Below are 18,647 nucleotides of genomic sequence, written 5' to 3'. Positions count from 1 at the left end.
GAAAATGCTTGATGTGCACCCCAAGTAGGCATTATCTGTGAATAGAAGAACAGAGTTAATAATTCAGGTTGACGACTTTCATCAGGACTTTGAACAAAAGCTTTTTAAGCATTTATAATAGTTTTTGATTAAATGAGGCGAATGGAATTGCTCCCTTGGGTGGGGAAGGAAATGGCATTGATCTGATGGGCTGAATTGCCTCTATCCACATCATTATAAGTAAAGGAGGGTGTGGATATTTGCCAAATAAATTATGTGGTTTATTTGCTATTGTGTTATATTGATCAGTCCTGTAATTGTAGACCTGAGTTAAAGTTAGGCCTCTATAATGAAATTTGTAATGATATATTCTACTTGATTGTACCAAGCATTTAGAGAAGTATAACATTTTGATACTGACACAAAAGCTGTGATTTATTCTGGAGTTTCAGTTATCACATTGATAATGGAAATATTTTCATAATATTTCTCCTTTTAAATATTTTCTTCCTTTGGCTAAGAAATGTTTAGATGCTTCACCTCTGGTGCTCTGTCAAAGCTCTTCTCAGACTTTCCACTAGAGTGTGCTATAGAAGCAGACCTTTAATTTCTGTTACGGCCATTTCCAAGACCTTGGATAACTGAACCATGTTTTGTAAATTTATAATAAAGCTATACTTACTGCATAACAGGGAAAATACTAGTGAAATCAGTAAAGTTTCAATTGGTACACATTTGACTAAATTAATTCATGATTGTTGTGCTACCACACTCCCATTGCAAACATATGTATTGATGTGGGAGCAGTCCTTTCAAATACTTGGTACTGCAGTCAATTGAATAGTTGTTGAATAAAGGCAGTGTTGTTCTCAGGTCTCTGATGATTTGTGATTGCTAATGCTGGATTACTTTTACATTGTGATTACATTGTAGTAATCTGGAAAATGTTGTTTGTTGCAGCCAATAAATTGGGTTGTGCCAACTAATGACAAGATGCGGTATGATGACATCTTCCTCAAAATAGACTTGGATATGGATGGGTATGTGAGTGGATTGGAAGTAAAAGATATCTTCATGCAATCTGCACTTCATCAGAATATCTTGGCTCATGTATGGTAAGAGTCATAAAATTCACATCAAATGATGTTGTCATTTCCCCTCATAATTTTGCATTCTAGAGGAAACAAACTTGGATCATCTTACCTTCCCTTAAAACTGAAATGCTGTAATCGAGGCAACATCCTTGTGCACCTTCTTCAGCACAAACACAACCTTTTGACAGTGTGGTGACCAGAGCTGCACATAGGACTTCATTTGTGCCCTAACCTATGTTTTGTAATGTCCTTACTGACGTGATGTCTTTACTCTTATCTTCTGTGCCACGGCTGATGAAGTCTAGCATCCCATTTGCTATGTTCACCATCCTATCTGTCTGTGCTCCCACTTTCAGTGATCAAAAGACGTATTCCCAGACCCCTCTTTTCATCAATATTCTCTATTACTGGGTTTATCTTACTGTTATTTTAAAATACATCATGTCATACTTGAATTGAATTTCATTTGTCATCGCTCTGCCAAGGGAACAATCTGCAACCAGTTGAATACAAATTTTTATGTAGCACTCTAATTGGATTCTGCTATGGTCAGGTACAAGAGCTACATACAGCACATCCAGCAGGGATAAAGAAATCCACTAGCTAGAACTGCTTTACATTCCATTTTTAGCTTGCAGAATGAGCTTTCTAGGGAAGATAAAGGTTTTTAAATATAAGCTAATTTCATCCCCAATGAATTTGAATTTGAATTTTCAGCAAGTTTCCCATGCTGTGTCTAATGACGCTTAAGCTGGGAGAGATTTAAGCTGAGATGCAAGTAACTGTATTTGATTTCTTTATCACTTATTGAAGAGAGGAATCTATAGCAGTGCAGCTGAAACTGGAACCATTGCAAACAATTTATCTAGCTGCTTCCTCCGTTCGTCAGTGCAGACTACAACTGGTTTTCTGTTACATTGTTGTGTTTTATCATTGTATAGCTTTCTTTAATAGTTTGATATTAAATATGATGGCATTATTGTTGTTGTATTGGCTGCACTTACTAAGTAAACTCTTTTCCAACAGGGCCCTAGCTGACACAAAACAAATGGGAAAACTGAACAGAGAACAGTTTGCTTTAGCAATGTATCTTATCCAGCAGAAGGTCAGCAAAGGGGTTGATCCTCCCCAGGTGCTGACACCAGACATGATCCCACCATCAGAAAGGACTACACCAGTATCTGTAAGTATTTTTCAAAACCCTGATATGAGTTGATGAGTTATATTTTGTTTTCAGCATATCACGATGGACTTTTAAATTTCATTACTTGGGGCATTTATCTGCATGCGAGCTCAAGCTGAAACATCATACCAGTGATAGACCATGAAAATACAATGAAGGGCAAAATATTGGTGAACAAACTTTTATATCTAATCAACAGTGAGATGGTGTTTGTTTTGACTTCATCTTTGTATGTTGAGATTGGGACTGGAATGTCAACCCAGCATAATGCTTCATTAATAAATCTTTGTTTGAAAGCCAAGATTCAGATTCCAGTGCAGATAATTTCACTGAAATTTCAATAGTTGATTGATAGCTGCAAAATATTTGGTCAGTGTCTATTTGAACATTGACCTATAGTGATTCAAGCATCATTTCTGTCCGACAAATTAAAGTTTGCATTGAAATGATATCGCATTTGGGCACTGATATGAATCACAATTATTGGAACCATTAGGAATACTTTGGAATGGTGAAAGGAATGTGTGTGCTGCAGAGTGCACTGACATAACAGCATAATAGCTTAACAATGATTTCTTTTAATGAAACCTCATATTTAGTAGACTCTTTGGAAGAGATTACGGGAGTGAGAATCATGTTTCAAGGCTTTTGACAGCTGTGTCTCAAATAATATATTAACTATTGTGCACTGGAAGGCAAGTGAAATGAAGTCTGCCTCTCTCAATAATCTTAAATCTGTTTTGTTACAAATGACACAGTTTTTAGTCTTGAGGAAGCTGTGCTTTATAAAATAAGATCATAGAAAATTTATGATACCAAAATGGCTATTTCCTCCTTTATCTCCATCACAGCATAGCTCAATCCCATTTGCAGCACTTGGAAGAGCAGTATCATTACCTTTGATTCAAGTCATAAATATTGTTTGCATGAGATTGATTGCACCCCTTCACACCCTAGATAAACCAGTGCTTAATTTTTATCCTGAGATTTTATTTAGATTCTGTACCAGCTTGATTACTGTAATAATACACATTTACAGCCATTGTAGCCCTTCCACAGCTAAACCTCTTGTACAAGTTGAGCACCCCTTATCTGAAATTCTTGGGCCCAGAAATGTTTTGGATGTCAGATTTTGTAAGATTTGCATCTATATAAAGAGATCCATTGGGGATAGGATCTGTAACCCATGGGGTGGCATGGTGGCGTACAGGTTAGTACAGTGCTTCACAGTACAGGAAACCCAGGTACAATTCCTGACATTGCATGTAGGAGTTTGAACGTTCTCCCCATGACTGCGTGAATTTCTTCGGGGTGCTCTGGTTTCCTCCCATGGTCCAAAGACCCACCAGTTGGTAGGTGAGTTGGTCATTATAAATTGTCCCAAATTAGGCTAGTGTTAAATTGGTGGGTTGCTGTGCTGCATGGCTTGAAGGGCCAGAAGGGCCTACCCCATGCTGTAACACAATAAATAAATGTCCATTGACATTACATATGCAGCTATTACACATCCCTCAAATTAGTTTTATAGAATATTTTTAATAATTTTATGCATGAAACAATAATGTGTACTTTGAACCATCGGAAAGGTAAGCTATCACTACCTTAGACACCCAGGTGGACAGTCAGTGGTTGGTGCACCTCAGGGACGTGTGCTTAGCTCACTGCTCTACTGTCTCTACACACATGACTGTGTGGCTAGAAACTTCTCGAATGCCGCCTATAAATTTGCTGATGATACAACTATTGCTGACAGAATTTCAGATGGTGATGACAGAGTGTACAGAGTGAGATATTCAGCTAGCTGAGTGGTTTTGCAGCAACAACCTTGTGCTCAATATCAGTAAGACCAAAGAACTGACTGTCCATTTTAGAAAAGGTAAGTTGAGGGAACACACATCAATCCTCATAGAGGATCAGAAATGGAAAAAGCAAGGCAATTTCAAGTTCCTGGGTGTCAGTATCTCTTGGAATTTAACCTGGACCCAACATATCAATACAGCTACAAAGAAGGCAAAACAATGACTATATTTCATTAGGAGTTTAAGGAGATTTGGTATGTCCAAACTATTATCCATTATGGACAATCTGGCACGTCCTCTCCATGACCTACTGAATAAGTAGCGGAGCAGCCTTTTGAACAGACTCATTCAACTCTGCTGTCACGAGGATTGTTACAGCAAATCTTTCCCACCAAATGCAGTAAGTATAAACAGCAGTTCATCTTTGTGCGACAGGAGAACACACATCATAGTTCAGTAGTCTCTGTTTTATTATTTTGTACATTATTATTGCACAAAATTATTTTGTATATCATTCTGTACTTTTTTTTGTCATTTTTTATTGAAGTTCATCAAACAAACATTTCCATAAGATGTATTTCAGATATTCTACATATATATCATATAGTCATATATGCCACAAATCTCCACATAATATTTATCTGAGGTATACACTTATAGAAAAGAGGAAAGAAAGGACAAGTGAAAAGAGAAAACTGTGTACAAGTAGGGAGTGGTCTTTTTTTTTTACAACACTTTCATTGATTTCTGAGGATAAAATCAGGCCAATGAGGTGTTATGTAGTTAAACCATTTTCCCCCAGTATGAATCAAATTGTTCCAACTTTCGATTAACAGATGCTGTTATCTTCTCCATTTTGTAAATGTCTATTGTAATTTCCATCCGTGCATTTAAGGTTGGCCTCTCCTGTGATAACCATTTCCAAGTAAGAGTCTTTTTACCAGCCACCAGCAGTATATTCATTAAATATTTATCTCTTTTCAACCATTCTTGAGGTAGATACCCAAAATATATGGTCTTACTTTCTAAGGGTATTTCACATTTAAAGATGTCTTGTAGAGCATTGTGTATCCCACTCCAATAGTCTTTGATAATGGGGCATTCCCATAAAATATGATAATGGTTTGCATTTTGATTTCCACAATTTCTCCAGCAAACAGGGAGGTTAATATCATAATGGGATTTCTGAAGGGTGTAATAAAATATCTTATCAAGTTTTTCCATCTGAACTCCCTCCACTTATGTGTACTGGTACACTTCCATTGTTACCTCCATATTGTTGTCCATTCTTCTGCCGATATAATTATCCCTCCATCCTTCTCCCATTTTGTTTTAATGTATGAAGACGAATGTGTTTTAAGATTTGACAAACCCTTATACACGCTTGAAATGATTCTACTACTGTTTTCTGAATTACATGCTTTTTTAAATAGCTCTATCAAACACGTTCCTGCCTTGGTTACATTTTTAACCGTCCTATTAACATATTGTCGCATCTGTAAATACTGATAAAAGTCCTTGTTTTTCTAATAAATGTTTCTCTTTAAGCATTTCAAAACTGAACAGTGTTCCTTCTTTCATTATATTGCAAAGAACTGTTATTCCTTTAGCTGTCCAGTCCTTAAATCTAGCATCCAGTTTCTTCGGCGTAAAATCCAAGTCATATGCACACCATTTCAGAATTGCAATATCTCCATCTAGTTTATATTCTTTTATAATAGTTTTCCATATTTTAAGAGTCCATTTCACCCGTGGGTTATCAATAATATTTATGTACCTTTGTAGGTTGTTATCAGCCAAAATTGCCTGTATGGGGATGGGAAGTACCCCCTCCTCAATGTTTTTCCATTGAGCATCATATGGTGGGTTGCACCAACATATCACAGCTCTCAACTGTGCTGCAAAATAATAATCTCTAAGGGAAGGTTGGCTCCATCCTCCCTTTTCCTTGGCTAATTGCAATATTTTGAGACGAACTCTAGGCCTTTTACCCTGCCAATATATCTTAAAACATTTTGTTCCATTAATTGAATTGATTTTGATTAATCTGTGTTGGTAGGGTCTGAAAGAGATATTGTGGCGACCCACTTTCTGCGCAGGCGAACCGGCTCACAAATAGCCAGCGCGCGGGGGGAGACTTTGGTAATGCACCTCCGATGTTATTTCCACCCGGAGAGGACGGGATTTAAATGCCAGCACCGCGAAGTTTGAATAAACTAGTCTTGAAACGACTTACCGACTGCGTGTCGTTATTTCAGCGCTGTGTGTAGCACATCGCTACATTGGTGACCCCGACGGTCCAAACGGGATTTGGACCAAAGATGACCGACTCTTCATCCGTTCACGCAGTTTCGCTAAAACTGCCAACTTTCTGGACGCTGCGACCAAGCGTGTGGTTTAGCCAAGCAGAAGCCCAGTTCCAGATTCGGCAGGTATCCTCTGATTCCACGCGTTACTACCACGTGGTGAGTGCCCTTGACCAGCAGACGGCTGCCCAGGTTGCGGATTTCATACAGTCGCCCCCGGAAGAAGGCAAATATGAAGCATTCAAAGCGCTGCTCATTGGGACCTTTGGCCTCTCACGGCGTGAGCAGGGTGCCCGCCTGCTTCACCTGGACGGTTTGGGAGACAGACTGCCGTCAGCATTGATGAACGAGATACTGTCCCTGGCTGACGGACACAAGCCCTGCCTCATGTTTGAGCAAGTGTTCCTGGAGCAACTGCCTGAGGACATACATCTGCTGCTGGCCGACGCAGATTTCAGCAACCCCCGGAAGGTGGCGGCCCGGGCAGACGTGCTGTGGAAAGCCAAGAGGGAGAGCGTGGCGTCCGTCGGTCAGATTACCAGGCCACGCGCCCAACAACAGACCAGACCAGGCCCGGCAGAGGGGCGCACACAACACAGAGGCAGGAATGAGGAGGCCAGTGAACAGTGGTGTTTCTACCACCAGCGGTGGGGCACAAAAGCCCGCCGTTGTCGCCTGCTGTGCAAGGGCCAGGGCCAGGGCCAGCTGCTGCTAATGACTATGGCGGCAGGCCACCAGGACAGCCTCTTGTACATCTGGGACAAACAGTCGGGACGCCGCTTCTTGGTCGACACCGGAGCAGAGATCAGCGTCTTGCCCCCGATGGGGTACGACACTCACAACAGGAAGCCAGAACCCACCGAGGGCCGCAAACGGCAGCACGATACGGACCTACGGCACCCGCACAGTGCAGCTGCAGTTCGGCGCCAGCCGGTTCACATGGGACTTCACACTGGCCGCCATGGCCCAACCACTCCTGGGGGCAGACTTCTTGCGAGCTCACAGCCTGCTGGTCGACTTGCAAGGGAAAAGACTGGTACATGCCGAGACTTTCCAGACATTCTCCCTGGGTGAAGCCAAGTTGCAGGCCCCACACCTGGACTTCATCACGCTGTCGGGCAACGAATTCACCAGAATCCTGGCGGACTTCCCATCGATTCTGGCACAACAGTTCACGGCAGCCATGCCCAGACACGGGGTACAGCACCACATTCCGACCCAGGGACCACCCCTCCACGCCCGCGCACGAAAGCTCCCCCCGGAAATGCTCCGCCTGGCGAAGGAGGAGTTCAAGAGGATGGAGGAATTGGGGATCGTACGGAGGTCCGACAGCCCATGGGCCTCCCCCCTGCACATGGTGCCCAAAGCAGCCAGGGGTTGGAGACCATGCGGCGACTACCGCAGACTGAACGAGGCTACCACTCCAGACTGCTACCCCGTGCCGCACATACAGGACTTTGCAGCAAACCTGCACGGGGCAAGAATCTTTTCCAAAGTAGACCTCATCCGGGGATACCATCAAATCCCGGTGCACCCTGAAGACGTCCCCAAAACAACACTCATCACCCTGTTCGGCCTGTTCGAGTTCCTCCGAATGCCGTTTGGCCTGAAGAATGCCGCACAGACGTTCCAGCGGCTAATGGACGCGGTGGGATGCGACCTGGACTTTGCGTTCATCTATTTGGACGACATCCTTATAGCCAACAGTTGTCGTCAGGAACATCTGTCCCACCTCCGCCAGCTCTACTCCCGCCTGAGTGAGTTCGGCCTCACGATCAACCCGGCCAAGTGCCAGTTCGGTCTCAATACCATCAACTTCCTGGGCCACAGGATTACCAAAGACTGGGCAACAGCTCTGCCCGCCAAGGTAGACGCGATCCACCACTTTGCTCGGCCCAACACGGTCAAAGGCCTGCAGGAGTTTGTTGGTATGGTGAACTTCTATCACCATTTCCTCCCCTCAGCAGCCCGTGTCATGCGCCCTTTGTACACCCTGATGTCGGGTAAATGCAAGGACATTACTTGGGACGAGGAGGCCGCGGCCGCTTTTGTTAAAGCCAAGGAAGCCTTGGCAGATGCCGCGATGCTGGTGCACCCCAGAACGGACGTTCCGACCGCCCTCATGGTGGATGCATCCGACACAGCAGTCGGTGGGGTGCTGGAGCAGCTCATCGAGGGGCGCTGGCAACCCCTGGCGTTCTTCTGGCAAGCACCTATGACTACCCGAACTCAGGTACAGTGCTTTCGACCGGGAGCTGTTGGCACTGTATCTGGCAATCCGGCATTTCAGGTACTTCTTAGAAGGCAGGCCGTTTGCCGCGTTTGCGGACCACAAACCGTTGACTTTCGCGTTCACGAAGGTGTCCGATCCCTGGTCGGCTCGCCAGCAGCGACATCTGTCCTACATCTCCGAGTACACAACGGACATCCAGCATGTCTCGGGGAAGGACAACGTCGTGGCGGACGCACTCTCCAGACCAGCTGTCCAGGCCCTGTCCCTGGGGTGGACTATGCAGCACTGGCGGAGGCGCAGCAGGCAGACGACGAGATGCCCAGCTACAGGACCGCAGTCTCGGGTTTGCAGCTGCAGGACTTTCTCGTAGGCCCAGGTGATAGGACCCTCCTGTGTGACGTGTCTACCGGCCACCCTCGCCCCATCGTCCTGGCAGCCTGGAGGTGGCGGGTTTTCGACTCCATACACGGTTTGGCGCACCCATCTATCAGGACAACCGTCCGGCTGGTCTCCAGCAAGTTCGCGTGGCATGGACTTCGCAAGCAGGTCAGTGAATGGGCCAGAACGTGCGCGCAGTGCCAAACAGCCAAGGTGCAGCGGCACACTAAAGCCCCGCCGCAGCAGTTCGAACCCACCCACCGGAGGTTCGACCACATTCATGTGGGTGTCATGGGCCCCCTACCAGTGTCACGAGGAGCGCGGTACCTCCTAACTATGGCAGACCAGTTCACGAGGTGGCCAGAGGCGGTCCCGCTCACCAACACATCTGCCGATTCCTGCGCCTGAGCACTGATCGCAACCTGGGTAGCACGCTTCGGGGTACCGGCCCACATTACCTCCGACAGAGGCGCCCAGTTCACCTCCAGCCTGTGGTCGGCTGTGGCCAGCCTGTTGGGAATGCAGCTGCACCACACAACTGCCTACCACCCACAGTCGAACGGACTGGTGGAATGCTTCCACCGTCACTTGAAGTCGGCTCTCATGGCCCGCCTGAGAGGACCTAACTGGGTGGGCGAGCTTCCCTGGGTCCTGCTTGGAATTCGTACAGCGCCCAAAGAGGATCTGCACGCCTTGTCGGCCGAGTTGGTGTACAGCGCGCCCCTGGCCGTCCCAGGAGAGTTCATACCAGCCCCAAGGGGGCAAAAGGAAGAACCAGCAGCAGTCCTGGACAGGCTACACGAAAGGCTCAGCAACCTGGCCCCCGTACCAACTTCACAGCATGGACGGACCCCAACCCATGTACCCAAAGACCTGCAAAACTGTAAGTTTGTGTTTGTATGAAGGGGCGGACACCGGGCGCCGCTACAGCGGCCGTACGAGGGGCCGTTCAAGGTGATCAACAACAACGGGTCCACGTACGTTGTGGACATTGGGGGGAAAGAGGAGGTTTTCACGGTGGACCGACTCAAACCAGCCCATGTGGACTTGGCGCAGCCGGTGGAGGTTCAGGTACCGCGGCGCAGAGGCAGACCTCCCAAACAGAGGCTGATCCAGACTGTGGACATTGGGGGATGTATGGCCAGTTCTGGGGGGGGGGGGGGGGGGGGGGTGGTTATGTGGCGACCCACTTCCTGCGCAGGCGAACTGGCTCACAAATAGCCAGCGCGCGGGGGGAGACTTTGGTAATGCACCTCCGACGTCATTTCCACCCGGAGAGGGCGGGCACTAGGGATTTAAATGCCAGCACCGCGAAGTTTGAATAAACTAGTCTCGAAATGACTTACCGACTGCGTGTCGTTATTTCAGCACTGTGTGTAGCACATCGCTACAATATAATAGTCTGGGCAGTATATTCATTTTAATAGATTCAATCCTTGAACTGAGATTAAAAAAAGGAATTAGGTTCCATCTTGCCAAATCTTCCTTAATTTTTTTTTATATATAGGCTGATAATTGCACTCTGATAATTTTGCCAAATCTTTCGGCATAATGATGCCCAAATATTTGAAAGACTCTGTTTGCCAAGCCCAGGGATATCTACTCTCAGTTTCTCTTGGTGGGCTATAGTTACATGGAAGTAATTGGGTTTTATCTATGTTGATCTTGTATCTTGATATTGTATCTTGATATCTTTGAAGCATATTGTTCAAAGGATTGCATCAGATTAGGTAAAGAGTATGTTGGTTGCCCTAGATAGATCAAAATGTCATCTGCGTTGCAGGCCAATTTATGCTCAGTCCCTTTAATAGTAATTCCCCTGATATCTTCATTTTGTCTGATATTTTGAGCTAATGGTTCCAGATATAATGTGAAGAGTAGCGGTGACCATGCACAACCCTGTCTCATGCCCCTTTGTAGGATAAAACTAATTGATAAATATCCATTGATTTAAATCCTAGCAGTAGGGTTGTCAAATAGTGCCTGTATAGTTTCAATAATTGTCAAATAATAATTCCAATTAACTGAATGAAATGCCTTTTCAGCGTCCATGCTTATTACTATTGCTTCAGTTTTTTGTATATGATCGATAATGTGAAGTGTCCTTCATATATTGTCTTGTGTTTGGCATTGTTGTATAAAACCTGTCTGATCGTTATGTATCAGTATGGGTAGAAACTCTTTTAATCGTTTGGCAATGATGGAGATAAATAATCTATAATCTCCATTAAGAACAGATATTGGTCTAAATGACCCACATTCCATCTTATCCTTGCCTTCTTTCGGTATAGCTGAGATTATCACTTCCTTCCAGCTGGGTGGCATTTGTGCCTTTTTTAGAGCCCAGTTCAATGTGGGGAGTAAAACAGGAATTAACTCATTTTTAAATTCTTTGTACCACTCTGCCGTATACCCATCTGATCCTGGTGACTTGCTTAATTTGAGGCTATTAATTGCCACTTTTAGTTCAACTTCAGTTATGTCAGCAGTCATTGTTCTATTTTGTTCTTCACTTACAGTGAGTAACTCTAGAGAATTCAGGAAGGTGTCATTTTGGGTTATGCTTCCCCCTGGAACTTTGGAATATAGAGTTTTGTAAACCACTTCAAAAGCTTCTTGAATTTCATTTAGCTTTTTTTAAAATCATTTTTGTTCTTGGATCCCTAATTCTATGAATTGTATTTTCTGCTATCTTTTTCAGTTTCCATGCTAGTACTTTCATAGACTTAGATCCACTTTCATAATGTCTGTGTTTCAGAAACATTAAATTTTTCCTGATTTCTTGAGTAGTCAAACTATCAATTTCATTCCTAATTTTTAAATTTCCTCTAATGCATCCTGTGCCAAATTCAATTTGTGTTTGTTTTTTACTAGTTCCTTCTGCCTATTTTGTAATTCCTCTAATGTTTTATTCCTTTTTTTCTTATATGAAGGTATTGCTATAATTTTCCCTCTTAAAACAGCCTTCAGAGTATCCCATAGAATGGGGGGTGAAACCTCTCCATTATCATTGAATTCTAAGTAAAGATCAATTTCTTTTTTAATTTGTTCCTTAAAGTAGGGATCACGAAGTAGACTTGAATTTAGCTTCTAAATAGTATTCTTTGATTGTAGGTCAAAATCAACAGGTAAATATATAGGTGCATGGTCACTTACATCTATTGTCCCAATTCCACGGGCGTTTATTTTGTCTTTGTCTTTTCAAATGTTATGAAATAGTCTAATCTTGTATATACAGAATGGGGGGCAGAATAATGAGTGTAATCCCTTCTATTGGGGAAAAGGTCCCTCCATATATCAATTAGACCAACATCCTCAAGAAGTGTATTAACTTTCTTATGTAAGGATTTTGTTTCATAGGTTTTTCTATTGCAGAGTCTAACTTTGGCTGTAATTGTAAATTTAAGTCTCCCCCACATATCAGGAGACCTTCTGTTTCCATTACCATAATATTAGTAATCTTCTGAAAGAAACTAATATCGCTTCCTGGGGGTGCATATATCCTGCCCTCCTTATCTCCCATTTCAAATACTTTTTCAAAATTTAGCTTGTTTGAGTTAAGAATAGCAACTTCTCTCCTATATCCTGATTTATATGAGGAGAAAAACAAATTAATGAAGCCCATTTTCTTTAGTTTTCCATGCTTACTATGACTTAAGTGAGTTTCCTGTAAATATACTACATGGGCTTGTTCTTTTTTCATTTTGGATGGAGTTCTACTACGTTTGATTGGATTTAACAGCCTATTGACATTAAAAGAAATGAATTTTACTTTGTCCTTAGCCATGTGTATTTATCTGTCAATATATCATTGAAATTAGCAGAATAAAACTTAATCAATCTGCTCCCTGAACAAATAAGAACCAAGAAATGTGAATAATAAAAAAAAGCAATGAAGGTGTGAATCCAAGGCAGAGGTCTCTAGTAGATGACCCGGGGTTGAGCTAGAGGAAACGTCTAGCTGTGGGGGATAGTCCCTCCTACCTGTGAGTTGAGGGCCTCCGTTGCCGTACCCATAAAATAAGTGAACAAATCTATATCCATTACACAGAAAAGATTTCCCTGTGTATACCTCCCATATATATATTCTCATTTAGGTGGGGAAAAAGGAGTGAATGAATAAATAAATAAAAAAGAATAATTGAGTAATATAAAATCCATATTATAATAAGTATTTCTCAAGATAGGTATAGCACCGTTTATTTTTGCTTCCGTTTAGCTTATCAACATTTTTAAAGTTAGCCAAACCTTATGGTCCTTCTGGAGGGGGTGAGGGCTGTCTACAGAAAACTCACAGTCTCTTCCTGATATGCTTCTCTTGTCCTCCTCCCGTCCCCGCTTTCTCGATTCTCTCACTATTTCCCAAGCAGGATAACTGCTCAGCCAGGCTTTCCCTTGGTTTGATCACGCTGACGGGCAACCCTCTGGCCTTCATGTCTGTAGTCGCCTCTTCCACTGTCTGATATAGTTGCATCCCATCTTCATAAAACAGTCGCAGTTAAGCAGGGTACGGAGTTTGGGATCTAATCTTTCCTTGCTTTAATATTCAATTTCACTTTAATATTTACTTTACTGCAGAGTTTCTGCAGGATCACCGGGGGGTAATCTTGATTGAAATATACTAATTTCCCATTCAAACACACCCTCTTCTTTCCCCAGGCCCTTTGTAGAATCTGCGCCTTGGTATTGTATTGAAGAAATCTAATTACTATTGAGCATAGCTTATCTTCTCTGTCTCCAGTAGGCCGCAGGGCGAGCGCACGATGCGTCCTCTCAATTTCAAGCTCCATAGTCGAAGGAATCTCTAGTGCGTCCCTTTGTATATCCTGATATTTTTCTGCCATGATCTTCCATCTGGTCAAGCAGTTTACTTTCTTGTTGATTTAATATTTTTAGAACCATAGAACACTACGGCACAGTACAGGTCCTTCAGCCCTCCATGTTGTGCCGACCCATATAATCCTTTAAAAAAAAGTACTAAACCCACACTACCCCATAACCCTCCATTTTTCTTTTATCCATATGCCTATCCAAGAGGTTCTTAAATACCCCTAATGTTTTAGCCTCCACCACCATCCCTGGTAAGTCATTCCAGGCACTCACAACCCTCTGTGTAAAAAAACTTACCCCTCATGTCTCCCCTAAACTTCCCTCCCTTAATTTTGTACCTTTGCCCTCTGTTGTTTGCTGTTGGTGCCCTGGGAAACAGGTACTGACTATCCGCCCTATCTATGCCTCTCATAATCTTGAAGACCTCTGTCAAGTCCCCTCTCATTCTTCTACGCTCCAAAACGAAAAGTCCCAGTTCTGCTAACCTTGCTTCATATGACTTGTTCTCCAATCCAGGCAATATCCTGGTAAATCTCCTCTCTGCACCCTCTCCATAGCTTCCACATCCTTCCTATAATGAGGTAACCAGAATTGAACACAATACTCTTAAGTGCTGTCTCACCAGAGATTTGTAGAGTTGCAACATGACCTCTACTCTTGAACTCAATCCCCCGTTAATGAAGCCTAGCAACCCATAGGCCTTCTTAACTCCCTATCAACCTGTGCAGTGACCTTGAGGGATGTAAAGATTTGAACCCCAAGGTCCCTCTGTTCATCCACACTCTTAAGTAACTGACCATTAATCCTGTACTCAGTCTTCTGGTTAGTCCTTCCAAAATGCATCACCTCACACTTGTCCGGATTGAACTCCATCTGCCATTTTTCTGCCCAACTCTGTAGCCTGTCTATATCCTCTTGTAACCTTCAACCACCTACAGCTCCATCCATAACTCCTCCAATCTTCGTGTCATCTGCAAACTTACTCACCCATCCAGGCCTCTACATCCAGGTCATTTATAAAAATCACAAATAGCAGGGGTCCCAGGACAGATCCCTGCGACACTCCACTAGTCACTGACCTCCAGGCAGAATACTTTCCTTCCACAACTACCCTCTGCTTTCTTCCTTTAAGCCAATTTTTTATCCAAACAGCCAAGGTTCCACTGATCCCATGCCTCATGACTTTCTGGATGAGTCTCTCATGAGGGACCTTGTCAAATGCTTTGCTAAAGTCCATGTAGACCACATCCACTGCCCTACCCTCATCAATTTCTTTTGTTACCTCTTCAAAAAACTCAATCAGACTCGTGAGGCATGATCTTCCCTTCACAAAGCCATGTTGACTATCCATGAGTAGACTGTACTTCAAATGCTCGTAGATCCTATCCTTAAGAATCCTTTCCAGTAGTTTGCAGACCACTGACGTAAGACTCACCAGTCTATAGTTCCCAGGTTTCTTCCCTTTTTTAAACAAGGGAACTACATTTGCCATTCTCCAGTCCTCCAGCACTTCCCCTGCAGCCAAAGAGGATTCAAAGATTATAGCTAATGCTCCTGCGAGCTCTTCTCTTAATTCCCACAACAACCTGGGGTGTATCATATCCGGCCCTGGGGATTTATCAATCTCAATGTTTTTAAGAAGATCCAACACTTCTTTTTCCTTAATCTCCACACTGTCCAGCACACAGGTCTGCTCTACTTCGACCTCATCCTGATCAAGATCCTTCTCACTTGTGAATACTGAAGCAAAGTATTCACTTAGGACCTCCCCACCTCCTCCGCCTCCATGCACATGTTGCCCTCTTTATCCTTTAGCGGTACCATCTTCATTCTCGTCATCCTCTTATTCTTCACATACGCATAGAACGCCTTGGGGTTCTCCTTAATTCTACATGCCAAGGCCTTCTTGTGCCCCCTTCGAGCTCTCCTAAGTCCTTTCTTTAACTCTTTCCTGGCTACCCTATATTTCTCATAAGCCCCTCCTACTTCCTGCTTCTTATATCTAACATATGCTTCCTTTTTCCTCTTGACAAGTTGCCTCACATGTTTTGTCAGCCACGGTTCCCTTTTCCTACCATTTTTTCCTTGCCTCAGTGGGACAAACCTATCCTGAACCCAGCTCAAGTGGTCCCTAAACTTCTCCCACATTACTTCTGTGCTTTCCCCTTTGAACATCTGTTTCCAATTTACTCTCGCTGGCTCCTGCCTCATCCCTTCAAAGTTAGCCCTTCCCCAGTTAACCATTTTACCATTTTGTCTGTTTTTATCCCTTTCCGTAGCTATGCTGAAGCTAAGGGAGTTGTGGTCACTCTCACCAAAATGCTCCCCCACCAAGAGGTCTGTCACCTGTCCAGGTTCATTACCCAGAAGTAGATCCAGTTTAGCCTCACCTCTCATCGGCTGGTCCATATACTGTGTAAGGAATCCTTCTTGAACACACCTGACAAATTTAGCCCCATCTATCCCCCTTGCACTCAGGAGGTGCCAATCAATATGAGGGAAGTTGAAATCACCCATAACTACAACCCTGTATTTCCTGCACCATTCTAAAATCTGCCTGCTTATCTGCTTCTCGGTGTCCCGAGGGCTATTTTGGGGCCTATAGACTACTCCCAGCACAGTGATTGATCCCTTCCTATTTCTGACTTCAACTCAGACTGACTCCATGGACACTCCTTCTGCAGCGTCCTCCCTCTCTATAGCCGTGATACTATCCCTGACCAGCAATGCCACTCCCCCCCCCCCTTTTCTACCCCCCCATCCTATTCCTTTTAAAACACCTGAACCCCGGGACCTGCATCATCCAATCCTGCCCTTCGTCCAACCATGTTTCAGTAATGGCCACGACATCGTAATTCCACGTACTAATCCATGCTCTAAATTCATCCTCCTTGTTCCTAATACTCCTAGTATTGAAATAGACACATTTCAACCCCTTTAACTGGCTATAGTTATGTTCTGTCCCCTGCCTGTCCTTCCTCATCAACTCAAAACTCTTAGCATCATGCCCTTGTCCTTCTACCTTAATCCCTGCACTCACATTCTGCTTCCCACCCCCCTGCCAAACTAGTTTAAACCCTCCCCAACAGCTCTATCAAACCTGCCTGCCAGGATATTGGTCCCCCTGGGATTCAAGTGCAACCCGTCCTTTTTGTACAGGTCACACCTGTACAAAAGAGGTCCCAATGATCCAGAAATATGAATCCCTGCCCCCTGCTCCAATCCCTCAGCCACGCATTTATCCTCCACCTCATTCTATTCCTATTCTCACTGTCGTGTGGCACAGGCAGTAATCCCAAGATTACTACTTTTGAGGTCCTGCTTTTCAACTTCCTTCCTAACTCCCTGTAGTCTTCTTTCAGGACCTTTTCCCTTTTCCTACCTATGTCATTGGTACCAATAGGTACCACGACCTCTGGCTGTTCTCCCTCCCATCGCAGGATATCTTGGACGTGATCAGAAACATCACAGACCCTGGCACCTGGGAGGCAAACTACCATCCAAGTTTCTTCCCTGCGTCCACAGAATCGCCTGTCTGACCCCTGACTATAGAGTCCCTTATCACTACTTCCTTCCTCTTCCTTTCCCTACCCTTCTGAGCCACAGGGCCAGACTCTGTGCCAGAGGCACGGCCACTGTTGCTTCCCCCAGGTAGGCTGTCTCCCCCAACAGTACTCAAACAGGAATACTTATTGTCAAGGGGTACAGCCACAGGGGTACTCTCTAGTACCTGACTCTTCCCCTTCCCTCTCGTGACTGTGACCCACTTGTCTGTCTCCCATGGCCCCGGAGTGACCACCTGCCTATAATGCCTCTCTATCACCTCCTCATTCTCCCTGGCCAGATGAGAGTCATCGAGCTGCAGCTCCAGTTCCCTAACATGGTCCCTTAGGAGTTGCATCTCGATGCACTGGGTGCAGATGTGGCCGTCTGGGACGCCGGGAGACTCCAGGACTCCCCACATCTGATACTGACCACAGAAAACTGGCCTCACACACATACCACCTCCTATTGCAATCAACAACTGCCTCACCTCTTCCCGTTACCACTGAAGCCCGTGGAGCCAAAACCTTTTCACTGTGCTGCCTCTCACTCCACTGCCCACTCCCAACGCTGCCCGCTGGATATGGCTGCCTTCTTTTTAAACCGTTCGCGCTCAACTGGCTGACGTCATGCACCTGCGCAGTCTGGCCTCTCTCTTCCGCCGAGAACTCAAAATGTCTTCACGCTGGAAATCCTTAGGTGCTCTCCTGCTGCCTTCTTCTTCCAAATCAGTCTAAAATTTTATCATCATACTTGGTATCCATTCCACATTTTGCACACAACCTTCCACCTTCTCAATTTGTGTCTCTGCCACTACTATTTTTTGATTGACATTGGCAAGCTCTGACTTGATATCATTTAGTTGCTGTTTTATATCTTTTTGGAAGTTCTGTACCTCTTCCAGAATTTTTATCATATTTGCTGTTTCGCCTGAACGAGGCCCATCGTTAGGCTTGCCACCATGCGTTTGGGTAGAAGATCCGCTCGCTGCACCCCCTCATGCACAGGCTCCACAGTGATGCTTTTTTAAATCTCCATTTTTTTTCCCCATTCTTGCCCCCCTTATCAATTCAGATATTTTCGAAAAATCTTATATTTGATGGATTAACGGGACTAAATATGCATTTTTCAGGAGGAGCTATTGATTTAAGCTGCCATGCAGGACGATGACATCACCGGAACCATCATTCTGTACTTCATTATTAGTTAAGTCTGCACATTGCTAAGTATGTTTTTAAATGTTGCTGCTGTAGTAAACAAATTTCTGACTCGGGATCAATAAAGTACTTATTATTATGTCAC

General features: G+C 44.2%; 1 protein-coding gene across 6 annotated transcripts in view; it reads left to right on the top strand.

Annotated features, from left to right (window-relative positions):
* Positions 1–18,647, top strand: part of eps15l1a (epidermal growth factor receptor pathway substrate 15-like 1a) — a 487,464-nt gene that overhangs the window by 140,756 nt on the left and 328,061 nt on the right. For all 6 annotated transcript variants that reach the window (XM_073068849.1, XM_073068851.1, XM_073068850.1 and 3 more), the window contains 2 exons: positions 940–1,094; positions 2,100–2,256. In XM_073068849.1, the coding sequence (XP_072924950.1) occupies positions 940–1,094; positions 2,100–2,256 (312 nt within the window). The remainder of the gene's footprint in view (positions 1–939; positions 1,095–2,099; positions 2,257–18,647) is intronic.

Source organism: Hemitrygon akajei, chromosome 16 (genome assembly GCF_048418815.1).
Source record: "Hemitrygon akajei chromosome 16, sHemAka1.3, whole genome shotgun sequence".
In the NCBI taxonomy this organism is placed as follows: Eukaryota; Metazoa; Chordata; class Chondrichthyes; order Myliobatiformes; family Dasyatidae; genus Hemitrygon; species Hemitrygon akajei.
Note: the sequence above shows the minus strand (reverse complement) of the source record. Positions and strands in the feature narration are given on the sequence as shown.